Source organism: Solea senegalensis, linkage group LG12, assembly GCF_019176455.1.
Source record: "Solea senegalensis isolate Sse05_10M linkage group LG12, IFAPA_SoseM_1, whole genome shotgun sequence".
NCBI lineage: Eukaryota > Metazoa > Chordata > Actinopteri > Pleuronectiformes > Soleidae > Solea > Solea senegalensis.
The window spans coordinates 15,176,999-15,196,040 of record NC_058032.1 but is presented as its reverse complement, the minus strand read 5'-3'; the positions used below and the strand labels follow the sequence as shown (position 1 = coordinate 15,196,040).

The 19,042-nt window shown below is 38.6% G+C and overlaps 1 protein-coding gene across 2 annotated transcripts in view; it reads right to left on the bottom strand.

Moving 5' to 3' along the window:
- Window positions 1–6,818, bottom strand: part of aff2 (AF4/FMR2 family, member 2) — a 147,145-nt gene extending 140,327 nt beyond the window's left edge. For both annotated transcript variants that reach the window (XM_044040508.1, XM_044040509.1), the window contains exon 1: window positions 6,648–6,818. In XM_044040508.1, the coding sequence (XP_043896443.1) occupies window positions 6,648–6,700 (53 nt within the window). In that variant the 5' untranslated portion in view covers window positions 6,701–6,818. The remainder of the gene's footprint in view (window positions 1–6,647) is intronic.
- Window positions 6,819–19,042: the final 12,224 nt, after the last annotated feature.

The following is a 19,042-nucleotide window of genomic DNA, read 5'->3' as shown; positions in this document are numbered from 1 at the left end:
TAAGAACAATTTTTCAAAAATAATACCCCTATTCTAATAATACAAAGCTAAATGCAAATCGGTGATAGTTTTAAGCTAAAAGCTTGTTTAGCTATTGTGATATTTCTCATCATTTATTTTAACTGGAACACATTTCTGAATTAAAGACCTTCATGACTAGTTAATTCTGTAATCCACGGCTCTGGGTACAGAAGTCATTATTAAAAAAAATGAAACTTCCATTACTATACTAATGAAGAATTACAAAACTAACATGAGAGCAAAGCCTCTGGACTCACTCATTCATGTCTTCTCACTGGAACAGTGGGAGGATCACTCTCTCCTTAAACCTTGTTTGGGCAAAGTTTCACTGATAAAGACAAGTGTGTTCTGCTTGAAATGTTGTCTCACATCCAGATGGTTCCTGTTGTAGTTTCCTATCAGGCAATTAAGAAAATAAGCAGATGGCTTAGCTCTTTATTCAGCACACATGTGTGTGTGTGTGTGTGAACCCTAAAAGATCCACACAGGACACTTTCTAGCACCTTAAAATCATTTAATCATAAAGTTTGAACAGCTAACGTCACCCAGTCATTTAAGTGGATTATCTGTCCATCAATTAACTCAAAGGCTTCATCCTTAAATGTGATTTCTGATGAAGACACTGTTAGAGTTGTTTTACATAGAGAAACTTATTATTATATTTATTTATTATAATAGTATATTATTATACAAGGTTCTGTATAAGAGATTGATCATGCTGAAAGGAAAGAGTCAGTAGTAAGTGGTGACAGGTGTCACCTGACTGACTGCAGTAACTACTGTGTGTAAGCACGTCAGTGAAGAATAGTTTGTCTCCTTCTCAGTTCTTGCTCCACATGTTTCATCCTAATATGTCACAGATGTGGTATTCGGACCGACCATTTATGGTCTTTTGCCGTGTCCTAGTCACACTCGATGTTAAGTCCTAAAAGAAACGGAGAAAATGTGTTCAGCTGGTGTCGTGATTCAGACTCCTGTCTTAAAATATATCTAGAGCTGGAAAAACACATCTGTATAATATTACGCTGGAGAGAATGTCAGGAATCAGTGACAGCTTCCTCCTACAATTACTGCTCGTCGCAGAATTGAAGAAATATCTCTGGGATATATCAAATCAAAGTTCTTCATCGTTATTTTGTATTTAAACAAATGGGTTTTAACAGCTGATGGCGTCAATTGTAGTAATAAATCCCGGGAGAATTCCCCTGCCTCTAACATTATTCACTTCTAGAGGGTGGTTATTATTATTGTTATGTATTTGAGCTGTTTTGGTTTATTCCCACTCAACTCCAGACCATATTAGCAAATGTATGTATCTTAACATTTAAGAGTCAGTTGTGATCTTCTCAAAGATCAATATGTTAAAATAAACTTTAAAATCCTGTCTTTCTTTTCTTCTTCTTTTTTTATTTTCACCTGATATTCATCCCTTTCCATTTTCTACCACTTTATCCTCCACATGAGGATCGCGATGGGGGGGGCGCTGGTGTCATTGTCAGCTGACACAAGGTGAAAGGCGGGGTCACACACTGGACAGATCACCAGTCCATCACAGGGACACATATAGAGACAAGCAACCATTCACTCTCACTAACACCTATGGTCAATTTTGAGTGTCCAATTGACCTAATCTCCATATTGCATGTTTTTGGACTGTGGAAGGAAACCGGAGAACCCAGAGAAAACACACACACACACACACACACACACACGGGGAGAACATGCAAACTCCATGCAGAAAGGTTTCCTTACCTGGAATCTAATAGTTAAATTAAAAAAAACAAATAGTCCTGCTTACATTTACTTGTGTTCGTCTAAAACTGTATTTATAGCTTCATCTTATTTATAGTCATTTTTTTTTGAGAAAAATGTTTGTGGTGAATTTATTTTATTAACATTGATCTGAGTAGTTTTTACCAGCTTCAACGTAGCACACGTGTTACATCGCTGAGGGGCGAAAAATGGAAAAAATTCCTTCATTATGTGGTTTTTCGTTAGTTCTGCAGCATTTGTTTGTGGATTGTTGGCACTCGGGGATGAGACGCGGCATCTTTTCACAGCCTCTGAGCTGCTGATGATGTTGGTCTCATCAAGGATGGGAAGATGGACATTTCGGCAGTGTGTTGAACGATTGTGCGCGCGCTGAACTCACACGTGTGATGTGTGAGCTGAGTGAGAGCTCGGGACGACTGACGGGCAGATTGAACATTGAATGCATGACTATAAATTGACTCTTGTCACCACTTTTTTTCCCCCTGCAGATTCCATCATGTTTTATGGTTTTGAAGGCAACTTAAAATGTTTCTAATAAAACTTTTTTACATCTTAAAGCTGTGCAAACAGAAAAATCATTCCAGGATCCAAAGACATCCAGTAATAATATTAGAAAAATAGTCCGGAAAATATGATTCTGCAGATGTTCAATTGTAAGTTCCAAAACACACAGCATTCCTTGCTGACGGTAAGTGTAATCAACCCCCTAATTAATTTCTTAAATGGTTCAACCAATCACCATCAGTGTCAATTACCATTCAAAGCGATCTCCCCCAGATTCCACTGCCATGATTAGCCAGCTACATGATGGGCAATTACAGTGAGGAGTACACAGCATTCAATGCAAGCCCTATTACAATCATACAAAGCCTTCAGATCTGAGCGAGAGAATGAAACAAGGGGTGAGATGCAGGAGGAGGAGGAGGAGGTGGAGGGAGAAAGAGCAACAAAGAGGGGAACAGATGAAAGGATATTTCTTCAGGAGGAGGAGACCTACAGTGTTGGATTCGTTCAGACTTAACAAAGGCGTGGGGAGCTTCAAAATTGTTTTCTCTCTCATTTTTTTGCCTTAAAGGGAAAATACACTGTCAAACAGGAGCGGCACATCAATGGCGACTGGCAGACTTTTAACTCCAATCTCAGTGATTTTCATGGTTTCTATTGAAGGTGTGTGTCGCCTTTTGTGTCTGAGTAATCCATTGTAAATTTTAAGAAAATAAGGCCATTTAAAAATCTCTCTGTGTTTGGGGGTTTCATCCATTATCACTCCATTCTCCTCATAATCTCGGACAGTTGAGTCCATTTAAATATCTGCTGGCGCTGAGCCGCCTGACAAATCAAAAGCGGTGCTGCTGGTGGAAGACGCGACGAGAACAATTTATCACTTTCAAATCGAAATTGCACACTTGGAAGAAGCGCAATTTGGAAACCACAAAGGCTGCAATTTATTTCTAAGCCATTCTAAAAAAGTTAAATATATATACGTATGGTATACATTTCATAAGTGAAGCTTGACTTTTAAAAGAATCATATCGTGAAAGATTAGAATATCACAAATCGCAAGTTAGATTGCTCCTCAAATCGTAGACGTGTGCCGCACTGGCTCCATTTCCAAAAACATCCATTACACCCTGTTGTCTTTGGCCTAAATGAAGTCACTACATTACATTCATCATATTACTTCTGTTTGACTGGTTCAGTGGTCAGACTGCGTCTCAGTGTGTCCTCAGCTGACAGCACTGCCGTCATATTCTCCCCTGGCTCCGACTACTTTTTCCACCATCGCTATTTAAAAAGAAAATAAGAATAATTCAAATCTGACTTTACAATTAGTGTGTATACCATGGATGGTTCAGACGGCGGTAACGACACACTTTCTTCAACTAAAGGATTGACATTTAATCTCTATAGCAGAAATAATCTCTGCCCATAATAAAACAACCTCATTTGTAGCAGTTTTCCTCCAAGGTCACATGACGGACAGTCTCATGTCTCACGTCCATGTGACATTTCAAGTAAATTATTACAAAACTAATCTGAGGTTGCATACATAACCTCTTTCACACTTAAATAAGCAACCTGGGAAAACCTTGAAAAACATTATTTGTTATTTTATTCGTCGTTACCATTTTGTACCACATTACTTTGGTCGCTTAGTTAGAATTCAACGAGAGAAAGATTTTATGTCGCTGAGTGAAATACAGTTAAGTCTTGTGATTTAATGAAAATATTGAGGTTTAAGGTTTATGGCAGTAATGACCGGAGGATGAATGCGATCTTACTTTATCAATTAATTGCTGAGAATTATGTTTAAACCTGGTATTAAGCAGTTTTCTGACCAATAGGAATGGGGTAATTATATGAGTTTCGTCCTTTAAAAAAAATAAATAAATCAAAATAATGATTTTCCTGAATAAAATCTGCTTGTTTCAGTGGACTGTTAAAAGACTTAGTATTTTCCAAGGAATTACCCTGAAGTCACTAAGAATAGCATCATCATTTTCTTTTCCATTACTCATCTTTTGACTGCTTACATTTATTTCTATTCCTCAGATGGGAAACAGTGGATTAACACACAGCGATATCAAAGGCATAGCTGTTCAGTATATAATTGTCATTTTGTTCAATCGGAGCTTTTTCTCTGTCAAACCATCAGCAGCTCCTTTCATTCTTCTGCCGTGTGTACACATTCCTGTGTTTTCTCCTCTATAATAAAGCAGATTTCTATGTGTGAGGCCGGTTTCCCATAAGGAGCGGCTGACAGCAGCAGCGTGATGGAGTGGTGGCAGGGGGAGGGGTTACATGTGTAGACACCCTGAGCTTGTTGTTGAGCCCTGAGCAGCTCCACTCCAGCAGCGGGGGGTTAAGTACCTTGCTCCAGGGCCCTTCCACAGTGGCTGCTGAGGGACAGCAGTGTGTGTCACTTTTCCGCTCACAGTCACTCCCCTGCTACAATAAGGATTCAAAACAGCAACACGGTCGCCAAGCTACTGCGATCCCACTACAATACTGTAGTCGATGTGGGAAGTCTGACTCTGACACACACTGTACAGTCTCCTACCCAGCATCCAACTGTGGTGAAAACAAGATGTTTTTGTATCTTTATTTAATGAATATTCAGCAGGTACAGTTGGGTCATCCACTCATTTCAGGGTCAACCGTACATGGATGAATAAGAGGTCAAATTAAAAGGTGCTTTGCACTTTAAATGTACAGCTTAAATTGAACAACCCAGTCAAATCTGAGCTCTGTTTTTATTCCAAATCCTGCACACATTAATGTTATAAATGACATATTCTGCAGAGAAATACATCTCACTCTGTCGTCTTTCAAACCTCCGGTGTCCTGCAGCTTACCTCGCATTAAAAGGCTTCAGCACTTTTCACCATCTGAGGCTTTGTCCTTATGTTCTCTGCTGCATATTAAGTGACTTCACAGAAGACTGGTGTTTAATACACTGCTATATGGATTTGTATTGTTTTAATGGCAAATCATTTCCTGAATCTGACAGAGTTCCTGATATTCACACACTTTGGTGATTTGGTGACCGGACTATATTTTTTCTGCCAAAATAAATATTTTAATTTTATTAATATTGGTGGGGAGATACGTATACTGAGCGGGCCACTTTACATGTGAAATATCAACTTGTTAGTGCCCCCTGTTGGACAATCAGTGGAACAGTGAGACTGTTTCCAAATGACCTCAAACCAACTCCGGAATTATCAGTTCTACATTTTCTTGTCACTTCTGAGGGAGCACATACCGACACACACACACACACACACACACACACAGTCATATTCATTCATCATATCATATTAAGCCCCAGAGATCAAGGATTGTTGAGACCCATATAATAAATATTGTCTGAGCTAAATATTGTTGTTTTTTTATGAGAATCCATTAATGGTTTCAATCAATCAATGCTGTTGGCACAAACTCTATACTATATACACAATACTGTAATATTTACTCATATTAGTCACTATTCCTGTGATGGATTCATTGTTAAGACATGGTTTCCAAATGTTCAAACAGCAGTCACGTTCCTCTTCAGATGAATCACAGAATGATAATTGATAATTGACCACTGTAATACTTTAATATTAGATTATCTCTTTCCGCTCTACGAATCAACAAATCAACAACAACAATGACACGTCCTGTCAGCAACATGTGAGTGAGCCTGAGTGTGTGGAGCACACAGTATCACAGCCCACAACATACATGACACATGACACACGTGTGGCAACTGTCATGTTGTCAGAGCTGCACAAACAACACACACATGGAAACATGTTAGTTCCTCTGACATTAGTACAATAACCACACACACACACACACCTGAACTCTGTTCACACTTTACAACCAAACTGCGAAAACTTGAGTCTGACATGAAGATTTCATTCATTCATTCATTCATTCATTTGTTCACTCACATCCCTGCATGTCACCGCTCTGTCACGTCACATCAGCCGGTGCGCGCTCACATGCAAATCAAACATTCCTTAATATAATATCACAATCACAGCAGTGAAAGCCGGCATGTGTGTGTACATCAGTATGTGTGTGTGTGTGTTTGTGCGCGCATGCCTCCCGGTTTGTCTCGCGCAGCAACGGTTTACAGCTTTACAGTGACAAAGAAATACGGTTTGCACGGTTTTTTTCCCCGGGACTCACTTTCACTGCTGCTTCGGCTCCGCTAATAATTAGACACGCTATTTAAAGCCTTGGCTCCGGGATGTCATGTCCTCAGTAAACACACACACGGGCATTTAAAAAAAAACAACAACAACAAAAAAACACAGAGTCTGAATAATAAAGCAGCGTGTTCGTGTTCGTGGACTTACCATGGTTGTTCAAGCTCCCAGTCTCTGAAAAAGTCAAATTCAAAGAGATCCATGACCGCTCTGACTCCTGCTGCTCCTGCTGCTCCTGCTCCTGCTCCTGCTGCTGCTGCTGCTTAAAATCCAAAGCTGCTGCTACGTGGTTCTACATAGGCTACTGGTACTGACTCTGTGTGTGTGTGTAAGAGAGAGACAGAGTGAGACCGGGAGGGAGAGAGCGAGAGCGCGAGCGCGCGAGAGAGAGAGAGAGTAGACACGAGCCGCTGCCAGGAAGCTGCTACGTGTTCGTGGCATGAGCTGACAGTCAGGCAGAGGTGGAGGGAGGGATACACACACACACACACACAATCACACACACACACACACACAGACAGATTTCCTTCATAACAAGAAGAGAGCTATTTATAATCAACTTAGAAAATAAACTTTGACGTCATCCTCACCCCCCAAAGGAACACAAATTATGAAGTGTGCTGACATTTTTTTTTGGGTCAGATCAGAAGTGGAAAATCTCAAATCTACCTGTTTATCCTCATTATCACTTATACCATATACACAGTTTCTCAGTGTTTTGAACACACTGTAAATAGCAATAGCAGAGCAATTAAGTATTCAGGCCAATTAATACTCAATAATCAATAATATTGCTGCCATTTTCTATTAATCAACAGAAACGGGCGTCATGTATTGATCATAGAAATAAGAATAAGAAAATGTACACATGTTATGTTGATAATTAAGTCTGATTGTCTTTTGTTTCCTATACTGTACTGACATTCTGATGTCATCACATGCAAAATAGTTATTAGTTATAACTATTAACACTATTTCTTTATCACTGTATTTTTTTTTAGAACTGGTTATCATGTTCTGACTGTTTTGTCTATACTATATGCCATTATACTATACTATACTATAGTACTATACTTTACTATACAATAATACTATACTATTATATTAAACAAGACTATACTAAACAAGTATACTATACTATGATATACCACACAATACTTTGCAATACTATATGATACTATGCTGTAGTATTATACTATACAACACTAATTATTATAGTATACTATACTATATTATACTTTACTTTACAATACTATACTAAATGAAATGATACTATACAATATGATAATATACTATATAATATGATACTAAACTATATGATACTATACTATACTGTACAATGTGATACTATACTATACAGTACTATTCTGTACTATACTATACTGTACAATGTGATACTATACTATACAGTACTATTCTGTACTATACTATACTGTACAATGTGATACTATACTATACAGTACTATTCTGTACTATACTGTACTGTACTGTACTAAACTATACTATTCTGTACCATACTATACTATACTAGCATCTAATCAACAGTGTGCACTGTGCTGTAATACTGTTTACAGTGGTCTAATCTATCTAATTTCAGTATACCAGTGAGGAAGAGGAGGACGGGAGAGAAAATTATCTTATTGGGAATAAATCTGTGAAAAGTCTGTAGTTGACTTTGCTCGGTCTATTTACACCTCTGTGTTTTAACGTTGTTGATGATTGTGTTACTTTAAGAGCTCCATATCTTCTCAGGTGGTACTTATGGTATAAAAAGCTTGAGAACCACTGTAACAGATCATTGTTGACAGAGCAACAATCAAAGTACAGTAAAATATAAATGTGTCTTCTGTCCAATCTCAGTCATCAGTGTCCCACATACAGTAACGAGTAAGTGATATATACGAGCGCTCATGACATTCTCATTCTCATGACATTAAAATGTACATCCACGTAATTATTGATGTGTTTTTGCAGGTAAATCACTGTGATGCTGTTTGTACCAATTGTTTCAAGTATTGCACTTACTGATGATTTGAGAAATAAACCTGTAATGAGAAAAAGTGACTTGGCAACAGCTAGAAAAGGATTTCAATGGTGCATGTGTAGTTGTGTTTGGTCTTTCAGGCGTCTTGCAGGGAACACACACACACATATATACCATGACATGCCCCATGTGATGTATTGTGTTTTCTTATAAATGCACAAACTTGACAGTGTCACAATCCATAAAAGGTATTTTCTTCCTCCACTGATATTGTATGAAACACAAAATAAACACGATTTTCCAATTCAAAGCTGCGACAGTGAAGTGCACTTTCATGCAGCAGCTTTCTGAGTCATGAGAATTCTTTGTTGAGACTCAGGCGGTACATGAACACATGGTGCGCCACAGAGGGCTGCAACCAGGGCTTTAGTCGACACTGATGTCATTAGACAAGATCCCTAAGAATGTGTGTGAACGTGTCTCCTTATTTTTTATTATAATGATTTTTTTAAACTGAATTTGTTGTTTCATACAACAACGTGGAGTGAAAATGCAACATGTGCAGCTTGTGTGCACAAGTCTTACTGTAAAATCCTCTTCAAAACTGCCTGTTCTGATACCTGTGGCTCTGGTGAAATCACATCCTGTGCAGAAACAAATCAATTATTTCATAAAATTCATAAATCAACAACAGCCAGAGGAAGAGATGGGGGGGGGGTCAAGCCTGCCAAATGCACTGGGTCTGAATGGATGCATCTTTAAAAAACGAGACAAAAATGCAATTAATGCTAAAATATGATTTGTTGAATGACTTGAACCTTTAATTAACAGATAAAAGACTAATAAGTAATGCTGTTATGGAAGGATCTACAGTAAGTTGGTTAACTGGTTATTGATGAGGTTTTTCTGCTTGGTGAGTGGGTCTTAATACTCCACCTTCCTCAGTTCGCCCAAGTATCCCAGGTTGTTAAGAGAAAGCATCGTGCTCCTGTGATGGACATAACCACATGGGTCACTGCATCAAGAAAAACAACCTGTCAGACAAGTCCGAGTGTGAGCTTGTTTTTTTTTGTGAGAAAAACAGATGTTGGATTTTTCATTCCAAAGATAAAAAAGAGCACGTAGACTGTTTGGGTGTGCTCATGACATGGCTGACACATTTTCGCCAGTTTCTCCAGACTTGACTATGTTTAAACAGTTTTGACTGTGAGGAGGACTTTTCTTTTCCCCGTCACCCAATATTCTTTTCTTAACTCGGCCTAAATATAAGACTGGATGCAAACAACTGCTCCTCTGTATATCCTCCTAACTTCAGCCTCCCCCACAGCACAGAGTGAGAACTCATTACATGACTCTGTGTGTGTGTGTGTGTGTGTGTGTGTGCCTACTTTATATGAGGAAACCACTGGTCCTGTCAGTGTGTGTAGTTTATTGATGCTTTTACTGTACGACTCCTAAATTTGTACACAACTCATTTACCACGGTAATTTAGTGCCACTAGTGCAACGTTGCCTCGTGCAGCTTCAGTGAAATAAGATAATACAGAAAGGCAGTAAAGCAGCAAGCTAGTATGTTACAAAAAAATACAACATACTATATTAATAATACACAGTTCTCAGTCCAGGTCGTCTTTGTGTCCATTTGTGTCCAGAGTTACCATGGCCGATGAAAAATGTGGTTTCCTTTCAAAATAATGTATTAAAAAGAAAAGGAGATCCAAAGGTTGATGAAAAATAGCACAAAATTAAATTTAAGAGAAAAAATATAATTCAGCATGGATTAAAAGGAACTTTGACCCCTCTCACGTCACAGCCAGCAATCACGAACATGCACAATACATAACCAAAAAATAATACTTGTATCATTATATACAAGAATTAAAGATTCATTTGATACCTTTACCATTAAACCATCATTTTGAGTCAAAAAATATTAAAATACAAAAATAAGAAATAGCTATAGCATATGTTCTTAATTTACAAAAAAATTGAGTTCACATGCTTTAGTACATATGATACAAATGTGGTTTGTAAGTTGAGTTAAAATTGAACCATTTGCACTTAATGTATTTAACCTTTTAACACCGAGCGTATCGCCAGCGACACTTTCCAAACATGTCCACCCTGTTTTTGCACACTGAAAGACAAAGACTTCAGCATGTTTTATTGTAAATATGTTTTTTACTGTTCAAATTTCACATGCAAAGTGTGTTAAATGCAAGTAAAACTTTTTTCTTTTGTTTTTCTTCGTTTTAAACTGTTGAAACACTCGTTTAACATGCAGTAAATTGTAAATTACCAGTTTGTATAAAGAACCTTAAAAGGATACTTGAGTAAAAGTACATGTACGTTACCAGAAAATGACTTTGATAGAAGTTGAAGTCACTTTTTATAATATTACTTCAGTAAAAGTCTTAAAGTAGATGACATTTACTGTACTTAAGTATCAAAAGTGATTTTCTGATATAAAATGTACTGAAGTTGTTGAAGTGAAAGTAAAAGTTTTGGAATTAACGGTAACTCAGTGGTAGGGTGAGTTGTCTGTCAACTGGAAGGTTGTGGGTTCAATTCCTGTCTCTACTAGTCTATATGTGGCCCTGAGCAAACGACTTAACCCCATATCGTGGCAAAACTGTAGTGTAAAGCAGCTCATCAAGACCAGAAAAGCTCTATATAAATACCGACTCTTCTTCTGATTGTAGTTGCTAGAAATCTAAATAACAAAGTAAAGTACGGATGTGTGAATGTTCTACTTAAGTACAATAACAAAGTATTTGTACTTGGACTGCCAGATATCGAAAGTTCAATGTAATCTGTAAAAATGGGCAAAAGCGCTGATGCATTTTCTGACTCTGTCATGGGTGAAATAAGCAGTTTAGTCTCAACGGTGTTAAAGGGTTAATACACTGAAAACAGGTAAATTAGCCACGAGTATCAAAATATTATGTGGTGGCGTGACTTATCTCCATCCCAACACTTCACCTCTGTCTCAGTTCCTCCGGTGCACAAGCGTTCAAATCAGCAGCACCAGCATCTTCCGTCGCGCACTTGCTGCGACACACGCCCGGCGGCACGTTTTACTGTTTATGCCTGACTATGAATAATGATTGACCAGATGGTTGGAACTTCTCACTCAGCATGCGTGTGATAGATGGAGCCGTCGTTCCTTTATGACATCACTGTCCTCGCCTGAGTCCTCCTACATGTGAGACGAGAGAACGCGAGAATGTCCAAATGTGTCGAGGGAAGAAAAAAAATATATGAAGAGACACTGCTGGCTCTGTGTGTGCGTATGTGTGTGAGTATTTTGGTCTGGTCCAGGGCAACATGCCAGCACTACTCTGCGTCACATTGAGCAAGTACAGCAGCCTCTAATAGAGAGGAGAGAGGAGACTGCCAGCCGTAAGCCACATTGTCTGAAAGTGCTGCTTCATGACCTTGATTTCAACTTCTAAATTAAAATTCCAGACATTTCCAGATTGAAATTCCACCCATTTTCAAGGATTTTAAGCACCTGCAGTAACACTGTTTTATTTGTGTGAGTGTGTGAGTGTGTTAGAACGCCTGTCCAAAACTAGGTCAGACACTGAGAGACAAAGAATGATTGGAGAGAGAGAGAGAGAGAGGGGTGGAGGGGGCAGAGAGAAGAGAAGGATGAAAAGATGTAGCAGAATTCATAAAAATAAATTGTAGGACTACTCGATGGACAATAAGATGATAAGAAAGATATTGCACACACAATGACATCATCGTCAGTGTCTTTATATAAGCTGTTTATGTAGAGGTTTAGTTTGTGTCTCTTTGTGTCTTTTGCGGGGTTGTTAGAGGCACATCTGTGCCAGGGATTTATATTTAAACAACGACACGGAGAGTGAGAGTTTCACACGCAGACACGGAGCAGAAGAGAAAGACAAAGTGATAAAAAAAGCCAGGAAGGAGCTCAGCTTTGAGCTCATTGTGTGTCTCTTGCAGAAGTTGAGAAGCAGCATGTCATGAATTTTCAACGTGTGCCCCATGATTTTCGTCCAAGTCACTCTCTAATAAATGAAGACAGTGCCACAGCTCCCCCATGTGGGTATATATGCACATTGCACTATGGAATGGACCTGTTAGTGAGAAGTCAGAGCAGAAAGGTCACACAGGTAAATCAGAGAGCCACTTATGCCAAGACTGTACAACCTTCTTGTCTTACATTAGAATTACAGCTTAAAAATAAATTGAATGGGTTACTGACTGGTGACTGAAGAGGTTAATTGGAGACTCTAAATTGACCATAGGAATGAATGTGAGAGTGGTTGTTTGTCTCGATGTGTTGACTGTGATGGACTGGATGTACCTGGCCTTTCGCCCTATGTCAGCTGGGATTGGCTCCAGCTTCTCTGCAACTCTCATGTGGAGGATAAAGCGATGGACAATCAGGTTTACTGGATTGTCATTTTTTATTCCCACTCTGCACCCAGACCTCTGTCTGTGCACTGTGTAAGTGTAGTGAGTGAGGAAAAACACAGTGGCGGCCAAACTTCAACCATCAAGACCACCAGGTTTAACTGTAGTGCCGATCCAAGGTCAATTAAAACGACTTGGAAGTCCTCATCTGCGATTGACTGCTATTGAGTGTTAGGGAATCTAGCTCTGGGAGTGTGGTTGCTGACCGTGTGGAGCCGCTGGCCACAGTCAACCAAAGTGTAATATTTTATCACTAGTTTAAACCTTTGGCAGTCGACATTGACGTGACGGTTGTGATGCAAGTGTGTTAAACGTGGAGGAAAGTTTCTGACAAGAACTTGACAGCTAACAAAGGCCTTACCGAGTATAAGTAGAGTGTTTTTGTGGGTATCTAAATAATACTCATGTTGTAGTGAATGTCGTTAATGTAATGTAATGTTGGCTCTTTATGTCGGCTCGCTCCAGGCAGCAATAATCTCTCTGCGGGATCCTCGTGTGGTCGTTTAATGGACCAAACAAAGTGATGGCCACAGTTCTTAATCACACAACGCTTTAGTGAATGGTAGAGAAATGAGCCACTGAAGTGACCAAAGAGAGGTCACACTGACCACCTCAGGTGCTACAACCTGCACGTCAGCAAATACACTGCACTACAGACATGGCCTTTTCATCACACATTAAATATGAAATGTTTTGGATTAAAGGAATACTTCACCGATTTGCATTTAGCTTTGTATTACTAAAATAGGGTTAGTATTTTTGAAACATTGTGCAGTTTCCAATGAGTTGAGAAATATCTTCATTCTTTTTTTTGTTACGTGCTCACCAGTGACACTTGGTCCACACTTTTTAGACCCACTCGTAGGGGGGCAGGACCTCATTCCCAGAATGTAAACAGTGTCCGCCATCTTTGCTACGCTAATATGACCAAGTGTCACAAAATGAAGATATTTTCTCAACTTTTCCAAAATGCTTCCCCTATTCTAGTAATACAAAGCTAAATGCAAATCAGTGAAGTATTCCTTTAACTGTGGACCAAAATGCTAAATTAGCCAATAATAAAACAGCCTCTGTCGGTCATATTAGCAAGTGCAAACACACAGAGCCACTAAAAACAATACTTCACTCCCACTCCATGGGGTGAAGTAATAAGCAGAAGAAACTAAAGAACTTGAACAGTTAAAAACAGTATTTTTTTTGTCATACAATTATATCAACATAGATATTTGGAAACAAAGAGTGTTCAGAGTTGAGTTGGGGTTGATACAAGATTGTATTTATTGAAACCGCTTGCATACAAAATACAGTATTTTGCTCTATAGACATGTTCAGTCAACACAAACATCTTAAATGCTCGTACTGCAGTGTTTGTTTGTTTTTTCTACTGTTGAAACCACCCACAATATATCTGATCACTATCTGTTGACATTATGCACTCTGCAAAAATGACTGCCGCAGTGTGCCGCGGATGTTCCAGAGAATGAACAATCATAGGAGATTCAATGTTGTGTTGTCTACACACGTTCCACATGAACCACGCTGCCGCCGCAACGTGACTAAATGCTCAGGGAGGGATGCGGAACGCTGCTTTATGGTCACTGGGATTGAAGGTTTCTGAACTGGAATGTGGAATCCCGAGAAATCATTGTGTACAATCTGTAGAGAAGTTATCTGGAACAAAAAAGTAAAAAAAAACAACAACACAATAATGTTGCCGATTTAAGATTTCGTTCATTAATACCTCATTGAAACGTGAACATCCCACAGGGCGGACAAAGGACAGACATTATCAACAGCAAATGCAGGTACGATCATTGTTGTTTCTCTTCTGAAGCCCACACTGAATGATGGGTAAAAATACACTCAGAACATTAGAATAGTTTAAAGACGAACCCGAGAGCAGATTACAGAGGAAAGAAACGTTCAAAAAACGAGAAGAGAATAAAACTCTTGTTGACTCAAGCATCCCAGGTCATATAAGCTGTCAGGTGTGAGAGAGCCTTCATTAAAATCTCCAGAGAAGAAATACTGAGCACCAGTTCATCAGTGACCCCAGCTGGTCAGCGTACCATAGCAGTCGTTCCTTCAACTATTTTATTTACATTTTTCCACCGCAATACAAACTGTGGTCTAGTTAGTGTGATAGATTGTTAGTAAGAAGCCAAAGCGTATAAAATTCCAGCAGTAAAAAGTCTAACATAGTACACTGAATCCCGGTGTGCGGAGGCACAATGAAACACACCAACAGTCACAGATGCAAACATTCATTGTCTCAGATGTGACAGCAGGAGCTCTGTTCGTCCTGGAGCTTCTGCAGCCGCGAGGGCTGTACATTTCCCAATGCATCAAACTTGCATGTGGCTCATTTATTCAGTTCAAAGGAGACACACTGGCTCTTAGGAGACGACGCTCACTGCCAGCACCGTTCTGTTTTAACCCTGTGCACATTTCACACCAGTAAAAAAAAAAGAAATCAAAGAAATAACACACACACACACAAGGGAAAACGTCTCATTATCCATCACCATGGTGACTGAAAAAGAGCAGCGGGATTAAGAAAAAAAAAAATTCTCTGTATATGGAGGCTGTAAACCCCAAAGACCAACGTACATGAAGTGTTTTCATCTTTAAAAAAAAGAAGGGAAAATCCACCTTAAAACATTAAGTGACATATTTGACTTCAGTTACTGTGGAGACTAAGTTGTCCCATTCATCTAAAGGGAGGATAATATTCCATATGGGTTTAAATAGTAGCTCCGTTCATATCTGTGCATACTGATGCACCAGGAGGAAAGAAAGTTGTGCATTTAACACTAACATCAGTTCTTCCATCTATATCCAGTCAATTTCCCAAAATGTCCAATGATGTCACAATATTCCATCTATTACTATTTTAATAATTGTACTATTCAAAGTGATCCAAGAACAGAACCTTGGTCATGTGATAACATAGAGTGAGATGTGTTTTAAAACCCTGAGAAGCTGCCTTTTTCTGGTCATATCATTATGACATGATGTCAGTTTCCTAGGTCACGGTGAGTTTAAGTGTAGATCTTTAAACTGTGTTACTCTCAGCATCTGAGACTGACACCTAGACATTATAGACGTACGGTCAGGCATAATTAATTGTAATATGACAATCCGGTTAAATAGCTGTTCTCCATGAAAGGTCAGACTATATAGCGCATCATAAGAACCCCCTACCATGTTACAATGCCACAGATTGAACTTTACAAAAAATAAAAATAAAAAAACAAGCCTCTTAGTGGAAATTGAATGCGACTATGTGTGAGTTTTAGGGTGGATTATCCCTCACAGGTCAAATCTCTCCATCGTCACAACTCTTCAAGTTCTGCAGCACTACGCACGTTTCATAATTAATGACAGCTGTGTGTGACTCCACCTTGTTTTTTTTTTTCCACACATCAATAAGTTTATTATCAAGAGCTCTAGCAATTTACTGATATTAAACAGCAAAAAAAAGAAAAGAAAATATCAGGATAAGTGCACATCTGAAACAACTGTACAAATCTTTTCTCAGACAAATAGTGACATCATTATATACACAATTCCACGCCCCCTTTCTTTTCCCCATCAGGATTTTTTTTCTTTTTTTTTTTTTTTTACAATACAAAGCAACTCCATACTGTTGATATTCTATTGACAATATAGAGAGGTGACTTTCACTGGAGCTGCATACACTCCACAGAATGTTTACTTGCTAGAAATGCAACATTACTGCAGTGTGAAAACACCAAGTGAAAGTTAAACGTCCTAACAGATAAGTGACAGGGAAACTGACACAAATGATACTTTTGAAAAAGGAAAAAAAAAAGAAGAAAGAGAATAAAAACCTGCTTTGTGATTCGTTAATTGTGTTTCAACTGTTTCTGGAGACATTTTCCTAAAAAGGTAAAAGTTTCCCACGTGTCACTGACTCTAAGCTGGTGGTTGCCAGAAGACGTTAGTCATCATTGGGCGCTCCATGCGTACAGCCAGTCTTAGGTCAAAGAGAAAAGAGACAAGGAACAGGGATTATTAATAAACTAAACTGATATGTCTTTTTTTTCAGCTACTGAAAGTCTCCAAAATCCATAATAAAAGACGTTCATGCAACTCAAGACTAAGACGCTCCATAGATATCTGGTAAAAAAAAAAGGACCTGGCTCAACCTCTGAAATCTTTCTCTTTTTTTCTTCATTATTTAAGTTAATTATCAGGAAATAAAAAGGGAATTAAGTTACACAGGTTGCAAAGAGAAAAAAAGAGGGGTCGATACGGACATGTTTGTCTTTGACTTATAAACAATTATACTGAAGTAGCCAATGAAGAGTCCAAATCTGCAAAATCCTGAATCCATTTCACAGATGTACTGATAACACTGTAAGCTACAGGCTTATCATATATTTGCTGAATGTACAAGGATACAACACATTCAGTGTTTAAAAGGGACCAGGTGGGAAAAGAGAGCCATTTCCCGACGAGCAAAAGTCACCTCGACAATCAACACCCTGTCTTTGAGTTTAGAGGAAGCTCGGATATGCTCAGCTTTGCCAGTGACGGTCCAGAGTAAAGTTATTCATCCTTTCATTTAGGATAAAAACGGCCGTCTTTGCCCACCTGCTCACCCCCGCCTCATCATCCCTGATTCACAGGTCTAGGTTGTGATACCAGCCACAATTAAAAAGGCACATGTCACACAAAATATAGTAAGGTTTCTCTGAGCATTCTCAGTTTTCTAGTGTGAAAGATTTGTCTGGATGAATGGGTGAATGGGCGTAAACTATTGTAGAGTTATTTTATGCTATTGGTTAAGAGACAGTTGGGTGTTTTTTTGTGTGAAACGACTAAAATCACATTCTCAACTAAAGAAAAAAAAGAAACTCAGTTCCCCACAGTGTGAACACAAGTGGATCATCACCAAAATATAATACATTTTTCCTTCTAAATCCCCACAAAATGCAATCAATATCCATCCTTTATTATGACCTATGCTTATGAAGCCAAAAACATAACCTCCTTGGTTTTTAAAAGAGGCTGTAATGTGTTAGCTGCTGATCTATTAAGCATCTGGATTTTCTTAGTCAAGCCAACTGCCTGCAGCTTCTCGCTCCATATTCCGTAAACATGAGAGCCAGAAAAAGCTTATTTTACAAAATGTCAAGCACAACAATGAAGGATAGATTTGTAGCCTAGCTTTATAAAATGATCCAAATATTACATGCTGAGAGTCAGGGTTACCAGTGGATGATGAGTGGTTAGCAACTACAGAAATTTAGATTAGATTATTAAATGTTGATGGAATGCAAATGCACAGAGAAACCTTGAGGAACCGTTTTTGCTTTTGTTTTACAGCAAACGTCTTATACTTGAATAAAAAGAACAAAAAAAAATAATCCTAACAAGTGCAATCATCAGTCGCAAATTTACAAATACTTTCCATCTGAGTGACAGCAGTCAGTTTGAATTTCTGTCGACTGATTGTATCAGTAAACGCCTTCACGACAGTCTCAACTCTTACGACGGTGCCACTCATGATCCTTCACTGCAAAATATGGATGAATGAGGTCAGAAGCTCTCAACCAAACAGAACGCTGGAACACTTCAATAGGAGACACTGAAGCCTTTTTTACTACACGTCGTTTGATATCCAGAAATATGTACTGGTTAGCAAAAGTCACCTGCAGCTATGACATGTTCTTCAGTCCCCGTCACGAGGAAAGTCTACAGGACTGGACATCATCTAGGAAAACATGTTTCCGTTTGGTCTACCCACAGAAATAGTAAGAAAAGCATTAAGTTGTGACATGAATCATCCGAGTAAGAAAAATACCCACTGTTCTAAATATACACCGTTTTTTAAATATACAGTATAGAAAGATTCAATCTCTTCAGGATGGTTGTGTTTTTTTGTTTTTTTGTTTTTTTTTAAGAATAGGCCAATTCAAAGAAATGGAGGAGCATAAATTCAAGGCACAAAGATTTTAAAAAGACAGCGGAAATGAACAGATGTAAACCTTGCTTTATAACAGCTCAAGTCGTGTCACTGAACCTTTCACAATCCCTCAGTATATAAGTAAGTAAAGGAATCATTTAAGCTGCAAAAAAAAAACCCT